This window comes from Osmerus eperlanus, chromosome 21 (assembly GCF_963692335.1).
Source record: "Osmerus eperlanus chromosome 21, fOsmEpe2.1, whole genome shotgun sequence".
NCBI classification, from domain to species: domain Eukaryota; kingdom Metazoa; phylum Chordata; class Actinopteri; order Osmeriformes; family Osmeridae; genus Osmerus; species Osmerus eperlanus.
Genome location: NC_085038.1, coordinates 5,701,805 through 5,720,637, shown reverse-complemented (window position 1 = coordinate 5,720,637; position 18,833 = coordinate 5,701,805). Strand labels below are relative to the sequence as shown.

At 44.9% G+C, this 18,833-nt stretch overlaps 1 protein-coding gene across 1 annotated transcript in view; it reads right to left on the bottom strand.

Annotated features, from left to right (window-relative positions):
• The window catches only part of lrp1ba (low density lipoprotein receptor-related protein 1Ba), a 68,686-nt gene that overhangs the window by 22,099 nt on the left and 27,754 nt on the right, over positions 1 to 18,833 (bottom strand). The window contains exons 32-57 of the mRNA XM_062447573.1: positions 18,667 to 18,807; positions 17,894 to 18,019; positions 17,671 to 17,802; positions 17,420 to 17,554; positions 17,193 to 17,322; positions 15,471 to 15,597; positions 15,126 to 15,277; positions 14,621 to 14,745; positions 14,000 to 14,371; positions 11,693 to 11,882; positions 10,710 to 10,914; positions 8,412 to 8,604; positions 7,588 to 7,713; positions 6,931 to 7,059; positions 6,604 to 6,723; positions 6,353 to 6,466; positions 6,104 to 6,253; positions 5,722 to 5,844; positions 4,424 to 4,543; positions 4,072 to 4,200; positions 3,737 to 3,859; positions 3,396 to 3,536; positions 2,920 to 3,107; positions 2,060 to 2,243; positions 1,418 to 1,503; positions 566 to 688 (exon numbers count right to left, since the gene is read on the bottom strand). Coding sequence (XP_062303557.1) covers positions 566 to 688; positions 1,418 to 1,503; positions 2,060 to 2,243; positions 2,920 to 3,107; positions 3,396 to 3,536; positions 3,737 to 3,859; positions 4,072 to 4,200; positions 4,424 to 4,543; positions 5,722 to 5,844; positions 6,104 to 6,253; positions 6,353 to 6,466; positions 6,604 to 6,723; positions 6,931 to 7,059; positions 7,588 to 7,713; positions 8,412 to 8,604; positions 10,710 to 10,914; positions 11,693 to 11,882; positions 14,000 to 14,371; positions 14,621 to 14,745; positions 15,126 to 15,277; positions 15,471 to 15,597; positions 17,193 to 17,322; positions 17,420 to 17,554; positions 17,671 to 17,802; positions 17,894 to 18,019; positions 18,667 to 18,807 — 3,884 coding nt within the window. The remainder of the gene's footprint in view (positions 1 to 565; positions 689 to 1,417; positions 1,504 to 2,059; positions 2,244 to 2,919; positions 3,108 to 3,395; positions 3,537 to 3,736; positions 3,860 to 4,071; positions 4,201 to 4,423; positions 4,544 to 5,721; positions 5,845 to 6,103; positions 6,254 to 6,352; positions 6,467 to 6,603; positions 6,724 to 6,930; positions 7,060 to 7,587; positions 7,714 to 8,411; positions 8,605 to 10,709; positions 10,915 to 11,692; positions 11,883 to 13,999; positions 14,372 to 14,620; positions 14,746 to 15,125; positions 15,278 to 15,470; positions 15,598 to 17,192; positions 17,323 to 17,419; positions 17,555 to 17,670; positions 17,803 to 17,893; positions 18,020 to 18,666; positions 18,808 to 18,833) is intronic.

Genomic DNA, 18,833 nt, shown 5'->3' with positions numbered 1-18,833 from the left:
CTTTTTTTATGCCATACCTCATTACCCTCAAATGGAAGGCATTAGAGCACCATAATGCAGAGGAAAATATCCTTATTTTATGTGTGTTTCAATTCAACCTTCAGTTTGGGAGTTTGTCACATTTACAAAGCTACACACCCAGTGTGTTTAATTACAGATTTATAGTATTTCATCTAAGCCTTGTCATTTTCTAGGCAGTGGAATCTTACCCAGCAGAGAGAAGGGGAGAGAGAGATTGAGAAAGGGAGAGAGAGAGAGTGTTTGTGTGTGTGAGAGAGAGACTGAGACAGAGAAGAGGGAGTGACAAAGAGAGAGAAAAAGGAAGATTGAGTAAGAGAGACAGAGAGAAGAGGAAAGAGAGAGATAACAAAAGACATGGAAAGTTAGAGAGAGAAAAAGGAAGATAGACAGACAGACTTACAGAAGGAGATTTACTTTGGAGGGGGAATTTAGTAGTTGGAGCCCATTGATTGAGTATGTCCTTCTAGCAAGAGCCAAAACATTGCCTCTAGCAAAAGCCCACTTTTTTCATATGTATAGAGGACACACTTGAAACTGGCTGTACCTTAAGGTCACTCCCATTCAGGCGCATTCGGTTTATTCTCCGTTGGCTAGGTGTGCTCGAGTCAATCCAGTAGATCAGCTCCTTTCTGTAGTCAAAGTCTAGCGCTATGATGTTACTCAGACCCTACGGACGGAAAGCATCTCCATCATTAAACAGTATGCATCATGTAATCCTCAACACAAATCTCTTGGGGATGGATTTTGTTGAAGCTAATCAAAGTTATCTCTTTGGGGGGGGGGGCGGGGGGGGGGGGGGGGTTGCTCATTGCTTTGCCCCATAACCCAGATAATGTTTTGGTGTTTTGGAGTGTTTGGAATCATGTGTTTTGGAATCATTTCAGACCCAGGATATGAAGATATCCGCCAGACAGCATGGTACAGCAAATTGTATTATTATCTCTGAGATGAGCAGTGCCTCACAGCATGAGCTCCTTGGTCTACAAATAATGGAGGCATGATGACTGTACCTGCTTCCTGCTGGTGTCCATCTTAATCTCAGGCCTGGCTTGAGGCCCGCTAATGTAATATCACAAATTGGACTATGTGTGAGATGGCACTGGGACTCAATCAGTCAGTCAGTCAGACAGACAGGCAAACAGACAGACAGACAGGCAGGCAGGCAGGCAGGCATATGTTTTCAAACCCCCTTACGCAACCAGAACCACAAAATGCTCCAATACTATTCCCATAACTTATTAAGTGTGTGAGTGTTGAGTTAGGGTTTAATGTGCTTTGAGCAGATCATCGCCCTGCGCTCTGGACGTCTTAATACGCTGCCTTCAACCCACATTTAACAAACACACTAACATGCACAAAGAAAATATTTCCATACACTGTCATCGTATTACATTACCTGTTTTAACAGAGTATAATTGGACCCGTCTGTGCTTATTTTCCGAATCTCGTGGTGGTCCGCAAGAACGAGGAAAGGCTCTTCAGCTGCGAAACATGAAAGAAGCAGGGGACTGTTAGGAGGTGAGGACCTCACAGAACACCACCTGGTGACTGCAATTATTACCCAGAGATCCACAGAGGCATGTACTATTATGCAGAGGTGACTCAAAAAATACTGCTCCCGGCGATTATACCCCGACTCATTACTTTTAATAGCTCCGCTGTCTCTGTCTCTCTTTCCCCCTCTCTGCTCAGCCCCATCAGAGACTGGGGAGGTGTCAGTCATTGTCAAACACGGCTCTCCTCCCCACAGACCCCCATTTGGAGCATATGCCAGTAACAAGAACACTTCAGGTCCTCAGTACGGATCTCGGCCCTTTCAAGCGATCATGCACCCACATCCTGACAATGACATCATTCTTCTATGACTGCGAGTCCCTAAGAAATAACTGGCAGGAGGTGGAAGGCTTGAGTGACGGAAACTTAGAGAGAAACAGAGATATATAGATAGATAGATAGATAGATAGATAGAGACAATCAGATGGATGTGGCTGGGGGGGGGGGGGAAGTTGTAGTCGTAGAGGTTGCTCTGGATATCCACCTGAGAGAGACTTGCAGCTGTTGTGATTCTTCGCTGGGGCCTCGTATCCGTCTGTGCACAGGCACTTGTAGGAACCGTAGGTGTTGATGCATTGCTGGCTACAGGGGAAGTCGGACGAACACTCGTCAACGTCGACGCAGGTTTTTCCGTCGTCCTTCAGTCGGAAACCGGGCCAACACTTGCACTGGATGTGGAGGGGACAAACAAGCACGTAGAGGCCCGTTGTTTCAAGAACAACGTCTTTTATAGACTAAGGCACTGAAGCAATCAACAGGAAGCTGATAGGTGGGGCTGTTGGACGAGGCCATGCTCGGACTATAAAACCATACTGATGATGAGATCTATATCAAAGCTTCTAGCTGGTCCTGACATCTCCAAATTATATCCTATTCTACACATCCCTGTAGCTTTTGGAGGCACAAGCCAGTTCTTCACACGTTTTGAAGTGATTCTATGGCTTTTTGTTTCTCTTCAGTCTTCATGTCGATTCTGACAGACAAGAAGAAAAGAGACAATCTCCTATTGTGATTCACCTAATGTTCTCCATAGGGCCTCAGGCTTAAAGAACAGAAAGAACAAGTCGCACATTTCACGGATATAATATCCACAAATCAAATAAACAGTTTGAAAAAGTCCTTACGCCTGTCATAAATTGAGGAATGTAATAACCGTGTCTCTGTCTAATTTTGTCTTGAACGTTTTACAAAGGAGAGCTGCTGAAATTTCAATGCCAGGACCTTTGCTGGGCTTTGGGCTTTCATGAGTTTGTTTTAACAGCTTAGTGGGAAGGGGGTGGATGCTGAATATTAAAACTAGGGGGCTAGGGGTTATAGAGTGCTTTAGGGCTAATGGGGTCCTACCTTGTAGCCAACAGGCAGGTCCTGACAGTCCTGAGAGCAACCACTAACATGGCGGTTGAGACATTCGTCAACGTGGCAGCTCCGCTCATCTGACCCGTCCCCACAGTCGTCTCTCTGGTCACACAAGCCGGCCAGGGGGACACAGCGGCCGTTGGCACACATGAAGACGGAACCATTGCACAGGCTTTCTACTGAGGCAAAGGGCATCGATGGTAATCAAGCCATGTTCACGTCATGAACAGAGACAACTTACAGAGTTTAAAAAAGGTGTCACAAACTGGGTGTCATGATACTCCATATCATTATTCCTTGCCACATCTTTGTGCAAACAACGTGAATTCCAAAGTCATTTAAGCTTTTATAAAACTAGGCAAAGAGTCATGGTGAAGAATAGAACAGGTGCTTGTGCCCATCCCATATGGGAGGCTAGACTCAGCTATATCCATCAAGCGGCTGCTCCCACATAAAAGGCTTGCCTGCAGCTGAGCACTTTGGGTTGTGTGGCAGTTCGTCAGAGTGATCCAGACAGTCGGGTGAACCATCACATTCCCACTGGGCACTCGGCAAACAACGCCCATCTGCACAGCGGAACTCCCCTAGTCCACAGGAGCGGTACTCTGTGAGGACACGCACGCACACACACACACATAATAGATAGGTACACACACAAGCATGTGAAGAAAGGGTGAAAAATTACAGTGTGTTTTTGCGTCATCAGAAATCATTGACTTTTCTAAATCCAATACAATCCAAAACAACGGTGTCCAACACTGCAATAGCTACATATGGGATGAAGGGAAGTCAATAAGTTACGGACCACACTCGGGTGACTCATCGGAGTTGTCGCCACAGTCGTCATCATGGTCACAAACAAATCTCTGTCCGATGCACCTCTGATTGTGGCATCTGAACATCCCCTTGATGCAAGTACTGTTGAGGGCTGATAGAAGAGGGTCACAACAGGGTTATCCTCTGTAGATGTCAATCAAGGACCATTCTTCCATGATGAGGTACTATAAAGACGTTGTTGGTTCAGTCTGGATGTCACGTGTACTAAACGTTTGAGCTGTGTGCACAGTGCGTGAGTGCGTAGAGGGTGAGGTCAAGGGGATGGCTCATCTACGAACAGTACGGTACAAGAGTGAGTCTCACCACAGCCGGCAGCAGAGTGTTCGTCACTGCCGTCGGGGCAGTCCCTCTCCCCGTCACACAGCCAGTTCTGAGGCACGCAAGCGTAGGAGGCGGGGCAACTGAACAGGCCCGGCCCACAGGTCACCGAGCCTGGGGACGCACAGACACACAGTGACCGGAGCAGTGGAACACTCAGAAAATAGGACACCCAAGCCCACTCACATTCGTAGGTCACCAACCCTGTCATTTTGAGGGAATGCTTGGTCATCAAGCAGAGCTTAATATTCCCAGAAGGAATACGCGCATCCCTAAAATGTAACCATGGGACTGCATACTGAAGCCATGCAATGCTGAAGCCAATTCAAACACGAACCACACATCTCTTGGCTCTCGTCCGAGGCATCGCCGCAGTCGTCCTCTCCGTCGCAGAGCCATTGTTTGTCGACGCACTTGTTCACGGAGCACGCAAACTGGTTCCATAAACACGGAGAGTCTAAAGTAACAGAGAACTGACAAATAGAATTAGGGTTCTTAACAGAGCGTTGTTCTGTCAAAAACAGGAAGCCGTTCTCCTTTGCTTCCATGTGTCGTGGAAAAAAGAGAAATGGCATGGGCCCATTGCAAAACCCAGGACTGCATAAATCTCCTACTAAAAGGTAGCATTACATGTTCCCATTTGTTCCCATGCATGTGGAACTTATGGGAAAATATCACTGTCATTTTTAAAATGGGTTCTGTGGTGTACTGTTGGGACATTCATTTGGCACTTTCAAAGTGGCACTCGCCTTGTAAATCAACCCCTGTACAAAAGAGTGCAAAAAGAGGCGAAATATTCCAGCCTGCGCAAGCACATCCTAGGGCGCATTGTCCGTTTTGTTTATTTGCTTATTTGTTTATCCCATCGATTTCACTGTGGCACGTTGCTGCCTTTTTCTCCTGCCGCCAACAAGCTCCCATTTACAACAGCCGAGGCCAAGGTCAACACATGCGTACAGGGGTGCAGTGCCTGGGAATCACTGTGTGTCCACCTGGGCACTGGGACGCTTTCCAAACGCAACTCAGCAAAGGAATGCACATTAACTTGGAATGTGGGGTCAAAGAGCACTGCTTAGGTACCTGCCCGGGAGGATTTTGGGCTCCAGTTATGATTCTTTATGAGACATTAAAGGGCTTTGAAGCGGATCCTCCACAGGATCAAGTAGGGGAGTAAAGATTTGGCTCGGCAGGAGAGAGGAGAGGCATCCTGAAGCTGCACTGTTTGATTTCCAGACCACCTTCCCATAGCCGGCCCATCCTCTTATCTGACAACAGCTCTCCGGAATATTGACCCGAGAGACAGCAGGGGATAAACCGTCCAAGTACATCAGCCTGAAGTAGCTCTTTCACACTGGACACACTTCCACACAATCCTACTGTAGTTGTAGAATGAAGCTACCTTTCCTTGAAACCTAAAGCCTGATGGCTTCTCTATAAAGTTCATCGTCGTCATGGAAATGGTGAAATGCTCTGCTTCTGTATCAAATGTGCATGTATGATTATAACGGTAATAATAAATTATGCTTTTGTTTTAGTACTCTACAAGCAATGTTTATTCTAAATAGTCATGCATAACAACTTACGTATCCAAATATCTGAAATGTGATTCCTTAGTGGGCAGCAGGGCTTACGTACCGCACTGTAATTCATCTGCTCCATCTTCACAGTCACTCTGGCCATCACAGAGCCACACACTGGAGATGCAGTTCCCACTGGGGCACGCAAAATACCCATCAGGACACCCGTGTCTTAGGGAGGCTGGACAGGATCAAGATACAACGGTTATTCACGGAGCATTACTCAAGCTTCTCTTTTTTTTATCAATGAGAAGGAGTATAATAAAGGTGTGTCAGATCAGATACTTTTTACTATTCTGTACCACATATACGGATCAAATACTCTCGACTAAACTGTAAACACATTCAGTCCACTTCAATACCACTGGAGCTTAATCCCCTCATGATTCAATGCATCCAGAGTATGTGCAGATCTACAGTAGAGAACAAGAGCTTGTCACCTCGGCAGAGAGCTTCATCGGAATAATCCCCACAATCGTTGGCTCCATCACATATCCAGGACGGGTGGATGCAGAGCGATGTGGAGTTGCAGCTGATAAACTCAGCGTCTTTCACCCCGAGCTGAAAGTAATCTGAACAGTCCAGGTTATCTGGGAAAACAGTAACGTCCCCCACATTAATATCACGACTACAGCGCCAGGAGATATGAGTATTACATTGGAGGGCCTTGACAAAAAGGCTTATCTTACTGCAGTTCTTTTCATCCGAGACGTCGGCGCAGTCGATGACCTGATTGCATCTGGACGAGGCCGGAATGCAAGTCCAGTCTTGGCAACGCCATTCCGAAGCACCACATGTTGCATCTAAAGGTGAGAATAGACTGTTGGTTAGAGGAAATAAGATAGAATTTCTTATTCTTCAGGTAAAAACAAAAGGACAGGTAGATAGCACATATTGCTGTATTATGTTCTGTGCTGCATTGCAGTCGTTTTTTTCTCACTTTTACAGTACACCTCATCTGAGTTGTCACCACAGTCATCGACTCCATCACAAACCAATGCGTTGGCCACACAGCGCCTGTTAAAACAACTCCTGAAGCCTTGTCTGCAATTTCTGTTATCTGAAGGAGCAGACAAAGAAAAAGCAAAATTATCCAACAGAAATTTGACAAAGTAGTAATTTAACAGATAACACATATTGTGTGTTGTGAAATTTGATGAAGGGAGTCTATTAGTCATTCCACAAAGGTCCCGGGAGATTTTGCTAGAGGAAAAAGGATATGCATTGGAGGAAGCCGCTAAGACAGTAGGATCAATGGGGTGCTTACCACAATACTGCATTTTCTCATCTGACTTGTCTTTGCAGTGAGCTATTCCATCACACGTGAAGAGATAGTCAATGCACTCGCCATTTCCACATTCAAACTCAGTGTGGATGTTGCACAAAGAGGTCTTAGCTGCAAAATGAGAAATGGGGCACACGTTGTTTTGAAGGCTTCATTTCAGACAGCTTTTTTAGTGTTTTGAGACTGCTTTTGTATAGCAATTCTTTAAAAAAATCCTCAGATAAACTAAAAATGTTTGAGTCATACTAATTCCCACATCACTCTGAAATGTTTCTCATTGTCCTTGCCCATAGTTTCACCTTGCAGAATTTAACAGACATCGCTGCTTGTATTCTCTGCTTCTCTGTGGACAATGGGAAATCCATACACAGCTAAAAATGTTTTACACTTTGTGCCATTGAATGAAATACCATAGATAATTTCTGTGGGCTTAAACTGTCATATGCAAATTGATATCTATAGTCCAGAACATTCCCAGAGTCTACTGCGCCCAAACTAAATCCACCAGTTAGCTAAATATCCTGACTTCACTCCCAGTGGTCTTATGAGTAAGACTGGATGTCGGGTTCAAAGCGGAGTCATTAGACCTTAATGATTGGCTGTCGAGTGGGTGGAGGAAGTAAAAAACAGTAGACTTACATACACATCTGTTGTCCTCCTGTAACACACGCTGCCCTCTGCAACTGCAGTTCACTGTGCCTTGAGGGGTGAGAAGGCACAGGTCGTGACATCCCCCATTCAGTACTCGACAAGGAGACAGCTCACCTGGAAAAACAGCCAACATCCTGATGAGAGGATGTTTTCTACTACTGCATGCACATAATAAGGACAAGGCACATACAGAGTTATGGAGGAAATATGCTTTAAGGGTCTCCATTAAATTGGAGGAAAAAAAGCATACAAAATGGGTTGCCCAATTTATCAACCCAAGATTTTGAAGTGACTGCCAGAGTGATTAAGCCTCCAAAAAGTCTGCTAACATTTTAAGGACGCCTGTGTTACGGAGGCAAAGGGCATCCTTCCCTGCGGACCCTTGTTTGAACTGTGCTTGGCACAGCCGGTGGCATGAGGAGGAAATCTGTGAATCATAGCCTCGGTGCCTACGGCCCTGCCAACACGCACATGGACTGGGAGGGTGCTGTGATGCAAATTATGAGGATTTACATGAGTGCACTGGCCATGCCACAGGACGGGTCAAGTATCGAGGGGCTGCCTGCATTACTGGACCTGGCCTTTATTCTTCCCAGCACACTTGAGTTGCATTGTGAGCACTCAAAGAAAAGTATTTCAAATGAGCTATTGAAAGAGAAATTCTATTCATGGTAACCTAGGCCACAGGAACCTTCAACAAATGGAAGCGAACAAGGTTGTGCAATGATTAACAGCGGCTCTAGTTTTGAAAAAGTGTATTGCTGTGCAAAACTTTCAAATGTCATCGAATATTGTAGTTTACAGTCACTCACAACTGTCTGTGTCCTTTGCGACCACGATGATCCCCATTGGCTGGTGTGGGATGTCAGCTCGCAGAACTCTGATGTTGCCCCCTGTGTATTTATCTGCACGTACCACAGCCCTTCTGACCCAGTCCGACCAAAAGATCAAGTTCCCGTAAATTGCCAGTCCAAAAAAGGTCCCTGGCCCTGACTGCAGGATAATCTGCAAACAGAAGGGAAAGAGGAAGCGACTGTTTAACATAAGCCCCCTGTGGTGTGGGCATAATGGATACAAATGCCTCAAAGCCAAGAGGCTGAAGCACTATCAATTACAGTTCCTATGTGTCCATATACAGAGAAAAGCCTCAGTGTTTGAGGAAAGATGGTCTTCCGTTGCACCAGGAGATGATAAATTACTTTCACAGACCAAGTAGTGTAAATGGTAGGTAAGTAGATAGGCAAGTAGGTACTTTATTAATCCCAAGGGGATATTGTATCGTTAAAGGTACAAGATCAAAATAAATCAAAATTAACAGTAAAAATTAACAGGTTACCGATACAAAACACACAGGGCTGTACATGGGGGTAAAACACATTTGTATCAAACAAAACAATTAAACACAGTAAAACACTATACAGTAAAACATAGCAACACTACATACAACATACTATACTACAACACTCCATGACGACAACACTATATGATACTATTCTACAGCACTATACAATAACAACACTGCAGTAACAAATCACGAGTTCCATTTGTGAGACGAGTGCCATATATGCTGCTAAAGTATAGCATGAACCAGCAAACTGTAAAGATGATTGTCGTTAAATACATTCAAACTATTGAATATAGGGAGAGGTGTACCAAGTACTGTGAGATGTACCAAATACCAAACAGCTAAACAGTTGAAAACAAGCAGGGAAAACAATGCAATGTAATTACATTCAGACTTTGTCACGGATCGCACGGTATCTCAGCGCCGCTCTGCGTCACTGGAATAAGACGCACCTGTTTTGTGTTAAACTCGTTAGGATGGCTATATAAGCTGAGCTGTCTCTGACTTGTTTGTGGAGTCTTATTCTTTGTTTTGTTTCCGATGGCCGTGTGGCGTCTGACCTTTGTGCTGTAAACATGTTTATGTCCAGGTAAAGTACTCGTGGACTTTCATCCCAAGACGCCGACTCCTTGCCTGCTTTATCATACTGTGGATGAGAGGCTCAATTCTTTCAGATTGTGCAGGATTTCTCCAGCGCTCCAGGCTTTCTAACGACCCATTAAATGAGGATCCCTGTCATTACAGTCTGAAGACTGAGAGAAAACTAAGGTAAAACCAGCAGTGATGGAAAGATGAAGACCACTAAGAATATTGTGAGCGACAAATATAATGACCTAGGCACTACTCTACTGAATTGGTAGGTACTCCCAGAAAATCACCTTTTTTTCATTTCACTTTGAGTGCTTATTTCTCCTAAATTAGGGTTAGGGGGACATGTGAGTGTGAACTACTGTGGAAGACACTGAACTACAGAGAGAAATTACCAACGTGCATTAATAGAGACATGTTCAGAATAGCTTTAATGGTGAACAAAACAACCAGAGGGGGTTAAACATCATGAATTGTAATGGTGTTGACATGTGAAGGACTGGCAGACAGCTGGAGCTTTGCATCATGAATCCATCATAAATCCATACGGTAAATATTGTATGCCAAGAGGAGCATGTCCCTGACCGTCCACATAGCGCACCCAGGGCTTAGTTCCAGGTGTCCAGGCTGGGCTTGCCAGATCGTGGGCTTTGTGATTGACACATCCGTCGTTCCAGGACACTACACTGTGAAATACTGTAGTGCAGTGCATCAAAGACCTCCATCACAACCAACGTTAAGCCTTGCCAGCCTCTATGGCAGCATTTGAACATTTAAGCTGTCAAAACATCACATTTAAAAGGCAGTTTCCTTAAGTGGCCACATTCATGATGATGCATGGCCATGATGGCACAAGCAGTCCTTGTACAGGGTGGCACTTAAAGGTTGCTCAATTTGACATATTTTAAGTACTAAGAGGAACCAAGAGCCAGCGTGCTCAAAGTCAATTTGACTATTTGAGAGTAGTCAAAGTGCTGTGGAGCAAGAACAAGTTTGGCTACTCCAAAGACAGCTAAACGGCTTCAAAGTCTTAGTTTTCAGACAAAGCAACTCCTTTTCTCGCTGCAATGAACAATAATCAAAACCGAGTGAGACACCTTTCATCGGCACTAGGTGAGAATAATGAAAACAGAAAGAAATGGTGACATAACTTTGAAGTCTAATCCTAGCTACTCACATGTCTTTCAGAGCCGTCATATTCACATCTTTCAATCTTCCCCAGGGTTCCGTCAGAGAAGTAGAGTTTCTCCGCCTTGTGGTCGACGGTGAGGCCATTGGGTGTGAGAACGTCCGTACTGACGATCCTCTGAATGTTGTTGCCCACCAGCGTAGCCCTCATAACGCTGGGGTGGTGCTCATTCCAGTTAGTCCAGAACATCAGACTGGAAAATCGAGGACATAATGACACAATTCAATTTTGACCACTGCAGAGAAATGTCCCGGCATTGATGACACAGTTAGAACTGGCACACACAGACACACAAACCTGGGACGTTACATTTAAAAAATGTCTTAATCAAGGGCTTATGTGTGTGAAAGACCTGCATCGTTGGGATGGGAAAAAGCTTACAGAAAATGTGATTGTACTTGGTTTCTATGTTGTTAAACTTTCCCTAACCCAAACCAAATCTAACTATGGGTACAAATAAAGAGGTCTGAATCCTGTCCTCTGTCTAAGACTGCAGGCGCTCAGGAGTTATTTCACTATTATGTGAACACTCAACACTTCCAATTTCACAAAATACATTTCTATGAACAGAAATTGGAATTACAATAAAGTAAACATTCGTATAAACAATAAAATATACTTATTTCAAAAACAGTACTGCGTTTTTTTTTATGCTGCCATTTTTGTTTTCAGGGATCAGTAGGTCTACTCTAAAGCAGTGTGAAGAAATACTTTTCCTGTGATCATTCAGTCAGCTTCTTACCCAGTGTGCTATAGAGCAGAGAACTCAGCATGTGTTAAAAGTCAAAACGTGTGATCTAAGATGCTGAAGCTTTTTTATATATATATATATATATATGTCCCACCAGTAGAGACTGCAGCTTTTACACATCCATCACAACACACTGAAAGTTCCTGTTATCCGCGCATAATGAGAACAACTAGGCCCCAGAGAATGTACAGTAATGGGGGGTGAAAACAACAACACCTACTTCTGGCACTCCTCCAAAACCAAGGCGTGGGGTTGGTCCTCCTCTGCCATGGTGACAACAGCCTCTCTGAGGAAAGCCCCGGGCTGTCTCTGGTCTAGGCTGTGCCTGTTGATGGTGGAGCTGGTGGAGCTTGTCCAGTAAATCGAGTCCCTGGCTCTATGGTAGGCAAGGCCTTCCACCGAGCCCACATCTAGGGAGGAGCAGTTAAACTAAATTAACTGGATTTCAATGGAACATGAGAGGTATTAGACACAGTCAGAAGTCAAATTGTACCGACGAGTTTCAGACTAACTACTGTGAGCGAGCCACAATTCCGGTTTATAACCTGGCACGGAAAAAAAGACACAAAGTTTCTACAAGAGTGTACAAGACAATTGTACATGACAGACGTGTCTTAGTAAGTGCCGACAAAGCCGTACATGCTGGATCTTTGTTACATGCACGCTCAAGCTTAAGACACGCATTAATTCATAACCACCCCTCCCTCAGTCAGTTTGATAGATCTTCTCCTCCATTCCTTTCCGGTCAAACGTACAGCATCTGAGCCAAGTCAGCATGGAGCCTTGCACACAGAAGCTACAGAACAGTAAGTGACAAGGATCTGCTGTCTGAGCAAATTAGGGAGAGAAACGACTATACCTTTAAACCCTCTGCAGGGGACTGGCTGGGTTCAGTGGTCCTCTAATAAAACAATATATCAATTTGACATACGATAGCAGGTGTGCTCACTTCCTGACATATTTTATTTCCGACTTAAAGGTGGGAAAGATTTGCCTGCCATTGGAACAATGCTCATCCAAGTCTTGAGTTGAGGATTAACAGTAACATTCTGGATAATTATTGCAAGATTTTGTCAAATGAACCCATTATGGTTCATTGTTTGTCTCTGATGATTGACGCGTTGAGATCAAAATGTTTATCTCTGTCTCTGCTCATAGAGGCTCTGGTATAGTAAGATTCATTAAGAATCTCATCTTGAATGTGCCCTCTCTCCCTCATCTGATGTTTATTAAAGAAAGAGAAAGAAACCAATCCAGTTAAGCTGAGTAATACAGAACAAGGCAGATTTGAAGGTAGGCCTCACGGAAGATTTCATTTTGTGTTCCATTTAGCATTTTTTCCTAAGAGATGGTAAAATGGTACAGTACACCATAGGATCAAGGATCAGAAGCACTTTGTTCTTATTTTGCCGCTCAGTCAAGGAACAATCTGTATTTACCTCATCGCAGCTACCAGGCACGGTGAACACATAATACAGAAGGAAGACCTCTATTTCTCGAGGGCAGGAAAGTATTTGTGTTGTGTTCTGGAACATGTCTTTTACAGGATGTATCTTTTATCGTGGTGGTGCTGTATGGTGTGGTGGAAAATGATTGGAGGAGGAGAAGAGTGGATTTCTGATCATTTCCTGTGCATTATTCATCACCTTTCACTGCGGTTAACAAAGATAGATCTTCCCCTACTGACACAAAGAGCTGTCAATACAAACTACAACCCCCAGCCTTCAACTTCTTCTTTGGCCTTAGGCTGACCATACATTCACACTGATGTATGCAGATCACCCATACAACTCAAGCCACTTACAAACTTGGAAATTGAAATACTAAACCGACCCTGGACTGATCCCGGCAAGTTTCCTCCAATGTTTGACTAAATGTTTTCAATAGGTTGTACAGCACACATCAATAACTGAAAGACACTCAACCACACTGAGTTCAAAACATTACAATCCGTACACCTCACTGGATGGACGGTTTAGATACTGTCCTGATATTCTAGCAACGACTTCACACAGCTCTGAATTACGTAAGGTGAAGGCAACGCGAAGGAAAGATCAAAGTCTGTGTCAGACTGCATACAAAAGAGTCTGGAGTCTTCGTCTAAATGTCCACATCGGCTCTGTGAGGCCTGATGAGATTAGGTGGGATTCCTCCGATTTCACACTTTAAATAAAGTGAATCTTTATTAGTTCTCATCAAGGTAGACCTTTCATATCGGAGGAGAATGTTAACATCTTTGGTCTAAGCAGCTCCACCGGCTCATCAGAGGGCCCTGATGTCAATGAAGGCAACACTGGGAAAAGTGATGCAGACACAAGGCCATGAGAGCCTGCCATCTTTATGAAAGCTCCTCAGGCCAGCTGGGGAAGGGTACAGTATTTCCTTTTCATGTAAATTCAAAGCCATACAACATGTAACAAAGGTAAAAAACAGGACTACAGGCATAAAATCGTCATACCCAATAGGTCGGTACACCCTCTCTACGGCTGCAGTAAAAACCAACGTCAGAATAAAGCGATTGACTTACTCTCAACAACCACCTGTCGCCCAGACCAGTCGTCGTTGACCACCTGTATATTCCCAAAATGGACGTCGCTGTAGAATATTCGGTTAGTCCCTGTCGAGTCCTGTCGGAAGTGGAAGGCCAGGGCGATGATATTGCTAAAGTGAGCCGGGTCCTCATAGGGCCTGACGGGGGAGTTCAGGTCGCTCTCGTCTGACAGGTGGACGCTCCTGAGGGCGGTTCTTTCCGAGTAGAGCAAGTATCCGTCGTGTTTGAGACAGTTGAGGCCGTCCACAGCCAGGTGCCCGTGGGCGCAGGCGCAGGTCCTCCTACCACCGCCCTGGTGGAAGCACAGCTGCTGGCATCTGCCATTGTCTCTGCCGCAAGGGTTGGTTCCTGTCGGCGGGAAAAGCGGGAATACATCAGATACACTGTTATGAGCTCTCCCTTTGAAATACAATTTTTATCCTAAAATACCAGACTCCATTGAAAAGGTTACATTAGTGGACAATCAATCTTTACTGAGGGTAATGCAAGAGGCTGCAATATACCGGATTTTTATTAGTTACCATTTACTTGTTTTTTAAAGGAAAGGCTTTGTATTCTTCTCAAGTGACTAACACAGAAAAAAAAATGTTTTACAACCTTTCTCCCTGTCTCGATTAAAGACCTTCACATCCTTCAAGTTGACCCCTAGACCGCTTCTTAGGGTCACCACTTCCGTTGCGTTTTTCTTGGCGCATCGGCGGATGGAGCCGTTGGCGAGGGCCCTGTCACACAACAGGAAGACAGTGCGAAACACAACAAGTTTGACACCAGCTAATCAATTGCCCTCCGCTATTTATAATGGAAGAACTCATTAAATTGCGTCCGACAGCTGGGCTAGCAGAAGGTGAAGGGACCTATCCTTGCCATGACATTGACGTATGTACGATTTAAGCGGGAAAGGTGTCTGTCTTTGCGGTGCAAATGACGGAGCTTTGCTCCGATTGGTGCCGTGACCTTGCGTGGGGAGGTGGCTAATCCTACAAGGGGGGTGGGGAGGGCCGGTGGGGTGCGGGGAAGGAGGGGAGGGAGGGGGTTGCTGGGGAGAGCAGCTGGTTTCCATGGCCCATTTGGTGACTGTAACATTTATGGAAAAATAAATTACCTGTCAGACCAGTAGATGTAAGCTCCAAAGACTGCCAGTGAGAACACATCCGCCCTGCCGTCTGACAGTACAATCTCTCGGCTCTCGCCGCTCTCAAGGTTGATCCTCTCTATCTTGCCGGTACGCCCATCGCACCAGTATAATTTATTTTCCTAGAATGCAATTTGAAAATAAACATGGGTGAAGCAGGTCAGCTCTATCAACCTGGGCCATGTCATTATCAAGAGATAACACAGAGGTGGGAGTGTAATGCCTCTTTAAAATCAGTGGGGGATCCAAATATGTGGGGTGGGATTCAAAGTGCTGTATAAGCACACCGACTGCGAAGAGCTGAGGAGAGCACACCTTGTAGTCCACAGAGATCCCATTGGGCCAGGCTATCCCAGAGTTCACCAGCACTTCCTGGTCTGAGCCATCCAGATGAGCCCTCCCGATACAAGGACTCTGGCCCCATTCTGTCCAGAACATGAACCTGTCCACAACCAATAGCCTTAGAGAACATGTCATGCAGTTTTTCAATTGACAGTAGGAGCTGCCAATTTTAAAGTTTGACACAAGAGACTGGAAAGACATGATGGCTTTACAGACACCAGAGATACCCTGAAACAATGACAGAGAATTTTCTTGACTTTTGCTGCACTCTTTCTCGCTCTGTCTCTCCCTAAAAAAAACGCTTTCTTTGTTCCTTCAGGAATCGTCTTCAAATACTTCTCTTTTCAGGTCAGACAGAACCATCTGTTCTAAAAGGCACCTTTAATCAGGTGTCTTTATAGAGAGGAATTTATAATTCCACTGGCCTAAAAAACTGCCTGTCTTGAACCAGGCTTACAGACAATTTGTTCTACATAGAGTGGCATATATTTTCTCAGAGCGGCAATCAGCAAAAATGTTATTTTGAAATTAGTCTCTAATCTGTTAGTAAATGCATTACAGGAGGTTTGGCTTACACCAAGTGAGACGTGAAGTTAAACACTATTCACATGTCAATCAAAATCCCCCCTCGTTCTTTCCAACAACACTGTTTTTAATGACAGCACACACAGTCTCCCATTACGGCATTCCTATTTGATAGGAACAGCTCACATTCGGAGACTCTCAATCATTAACCGTGGTGCAGAGAGGACTGTGTTTCCATTGCTTATTCCACAGGATAGCACTCTATTGATTCTCCTGCTGATGAGAGCAGCGAGGGAAGGGCGGAGGCGCCCAGAAAAATGGGAATGAGGCAGTTGGCACAGCTTGAGCTTCACCTGCACAGGCTAATTAATGATGTCTCCCTCTAACCCCCATTCCTCACAGCGTCTTACGCATTCATTACCTCACAGCTACAAGCTCACACTCTCTCTCCCACACACACATATACATACACACACGCATGCACACCCATGCATACACACACACACACACAGGCAGAGTGTTTATGTACCTCATATGGCAATCAAGCTGATTGCTTAAATCTAATATAGACTTTGAAATATGTCAACAGTAGGCCCAGTGGATAGTCTAGTTTGTGTTGTGAAATTGGAGGGTAACCTGTCATTTAGTTTAATTGCTGCTTTCCTATGACTTGGTAAGAACCATGGGGATGATAATGTGCTCCATGCATCAACATTAGCATTCAAAAGGCTGTGTACCACCACTGGGTAAGTATTGTGTAGCATTCATTCTCAACCCTCAATGGGAGTCAGGTGGCTGAGCGGTGAGGGAATCGGGCTAGTAATCCGAAGGTTGCCATTTCGATTCCCGGTCATGCCAACTGACGTTGTGTCCTTGGGCAAGGCACTTCACCCTACTTGCCTCGGGGGAATGTCCCTGTACTTACTGTAAGTCGCTCTGGATAAGAGCGTCTGCTAAATGACTAAATGTAAATGTAAATGTAACCCTCTGCCATTATTGCATCTGATACACTACTGCATGGCTGCTATAGAAACAGTGAAGAGAGCCAAGCTTTCCATTCATCAGGGTTTCTGTAACTGTAAGTAACATGTACAAATGTTATATTCAGGCATAGATATATTAAGTAGGAAGTCTTCTAAGTGAGGATGAAAGCAATATTGTTGTACGCACCCTTTCACTGGGTGCACAGCAATGGCTTTGGGCTGGTCAAGTCCTTCAGCTATCACCACTGAGCGATACAAGCCACTGAGACGAGCAACCTCAATCAGATTAAATCCGTGGTCCGTCCAATAGATATTACCTGGGATCAGTGATAACCAGTTGAGCTTATGTGAGATGCATGAGATGGTATTTCTGTAGAAGAGTTAAGAGGACTTGATAAACAGCAGTGACTCGACCTGCAATCCAGTCTACTGCAATCCCTTCCACCCGTCCAATACCACTGGTGACTATGTTCTCTCTCCAGGTCTGGTCTCTCTTGACTCTGGATATCCTGTTTAAGCCCAAGTCCGTCCAGTACACAGTGTCGTTCCCTATTGACATCAAGAGGCAAATACGAACAGACTTTTTCATTACTAAAGCCTCTTAACAAATAAAAGAGCTTTGTTTCGCTTTGGAAACAAAAGGGGCAAGAAAGCTTGACATTCACCAGCATGGAAGTCCAGCCCTACTGTGAACTGTGTGCCTGTCACCGGCATCAGGGCCTCTGTTTTGTCGCCGGGATCCAGAGAAATCCCCCTGATACTCTCATGCACGGAGTACATCAGGAACGGCCCGAGGCCTTGGAAACACAAAGCACACTAATTGTCAACCGCAGACAAATTCACAGCCTTTAAAGTGTTCGGTGAGGATCTCCTGGAGTGGTCGGTTACCTTCGCATGAAGCCCGGTCTCGCCGGAGATTGTAGCCCAGGGTGCAGGTGCAGCTCCGAGAGTTCTCGGAGGTGGGCAGGCACAGCTGAGAACACCCACCGTTGTTTACCTGGCACAGATTTCTCCCTAGACAGATGAAGGGAGAGAGGAAGCTACCGCTGTACTCGTTCGCCATCGCAACTTGACTAATGATCCGCCCAGAGACACTTCAGAAGTGGACGGATTACGGCCTTAATGTTGAGTGCGGGCGTTTTGATACAGAGAGTGCGAGAGTCACGTTGGCGCATGTGTGTTTGAGAAATAGAGCAGCTTTGAAGCATTCAGCGGGCTCCTCATTTTCAGACACCTAGACTAGCTCATTTGAAGCTGAGTAATGAGACGTGCCCCGTTTCCCATGTGGTCGGTGTCAAAGAGATAAATGAAGTAGCTAATCGCTCTGTGGAAGTTTGAAGAGGGAGTAAAAAGATTTACCTTTAAGACACCTTAATTGCCATTTTCAATGCTAATGGGGCGTTTAAGGGCTCCACGGCAATTTTGGTAAAAGAGCTGGCATTAATATGGATGATACTGTCAGTAACCTATGAACAGATTGAAAAATCTGTGGCTTGCCACTGCCAGTCACCATCTGCAGTCCAATTTCACTTGAAAGTTAGATAGATATGCAAATGTCTATTACATCTACACTTAAATGAAGAGAGTGACATTTCAGACATACAGAATCAGAATTTGTAGGGTGGGAATATTTGGAATTTGTTGTCAGTAATCTGTCTTACCTCGCTGGATGTCGCTGTCATACATCTTCATGTTGACAATCCCAGTTGTTTTATTTCGTAGTACAGTAAAATTTAGGCCACTTCTCTCAGTAACAGTCCCCAACTGGGCCGAACTGTCTGCAGCCCACCACAGCTTGTCGCCTGCAGATATTGTTACTATCAATCCA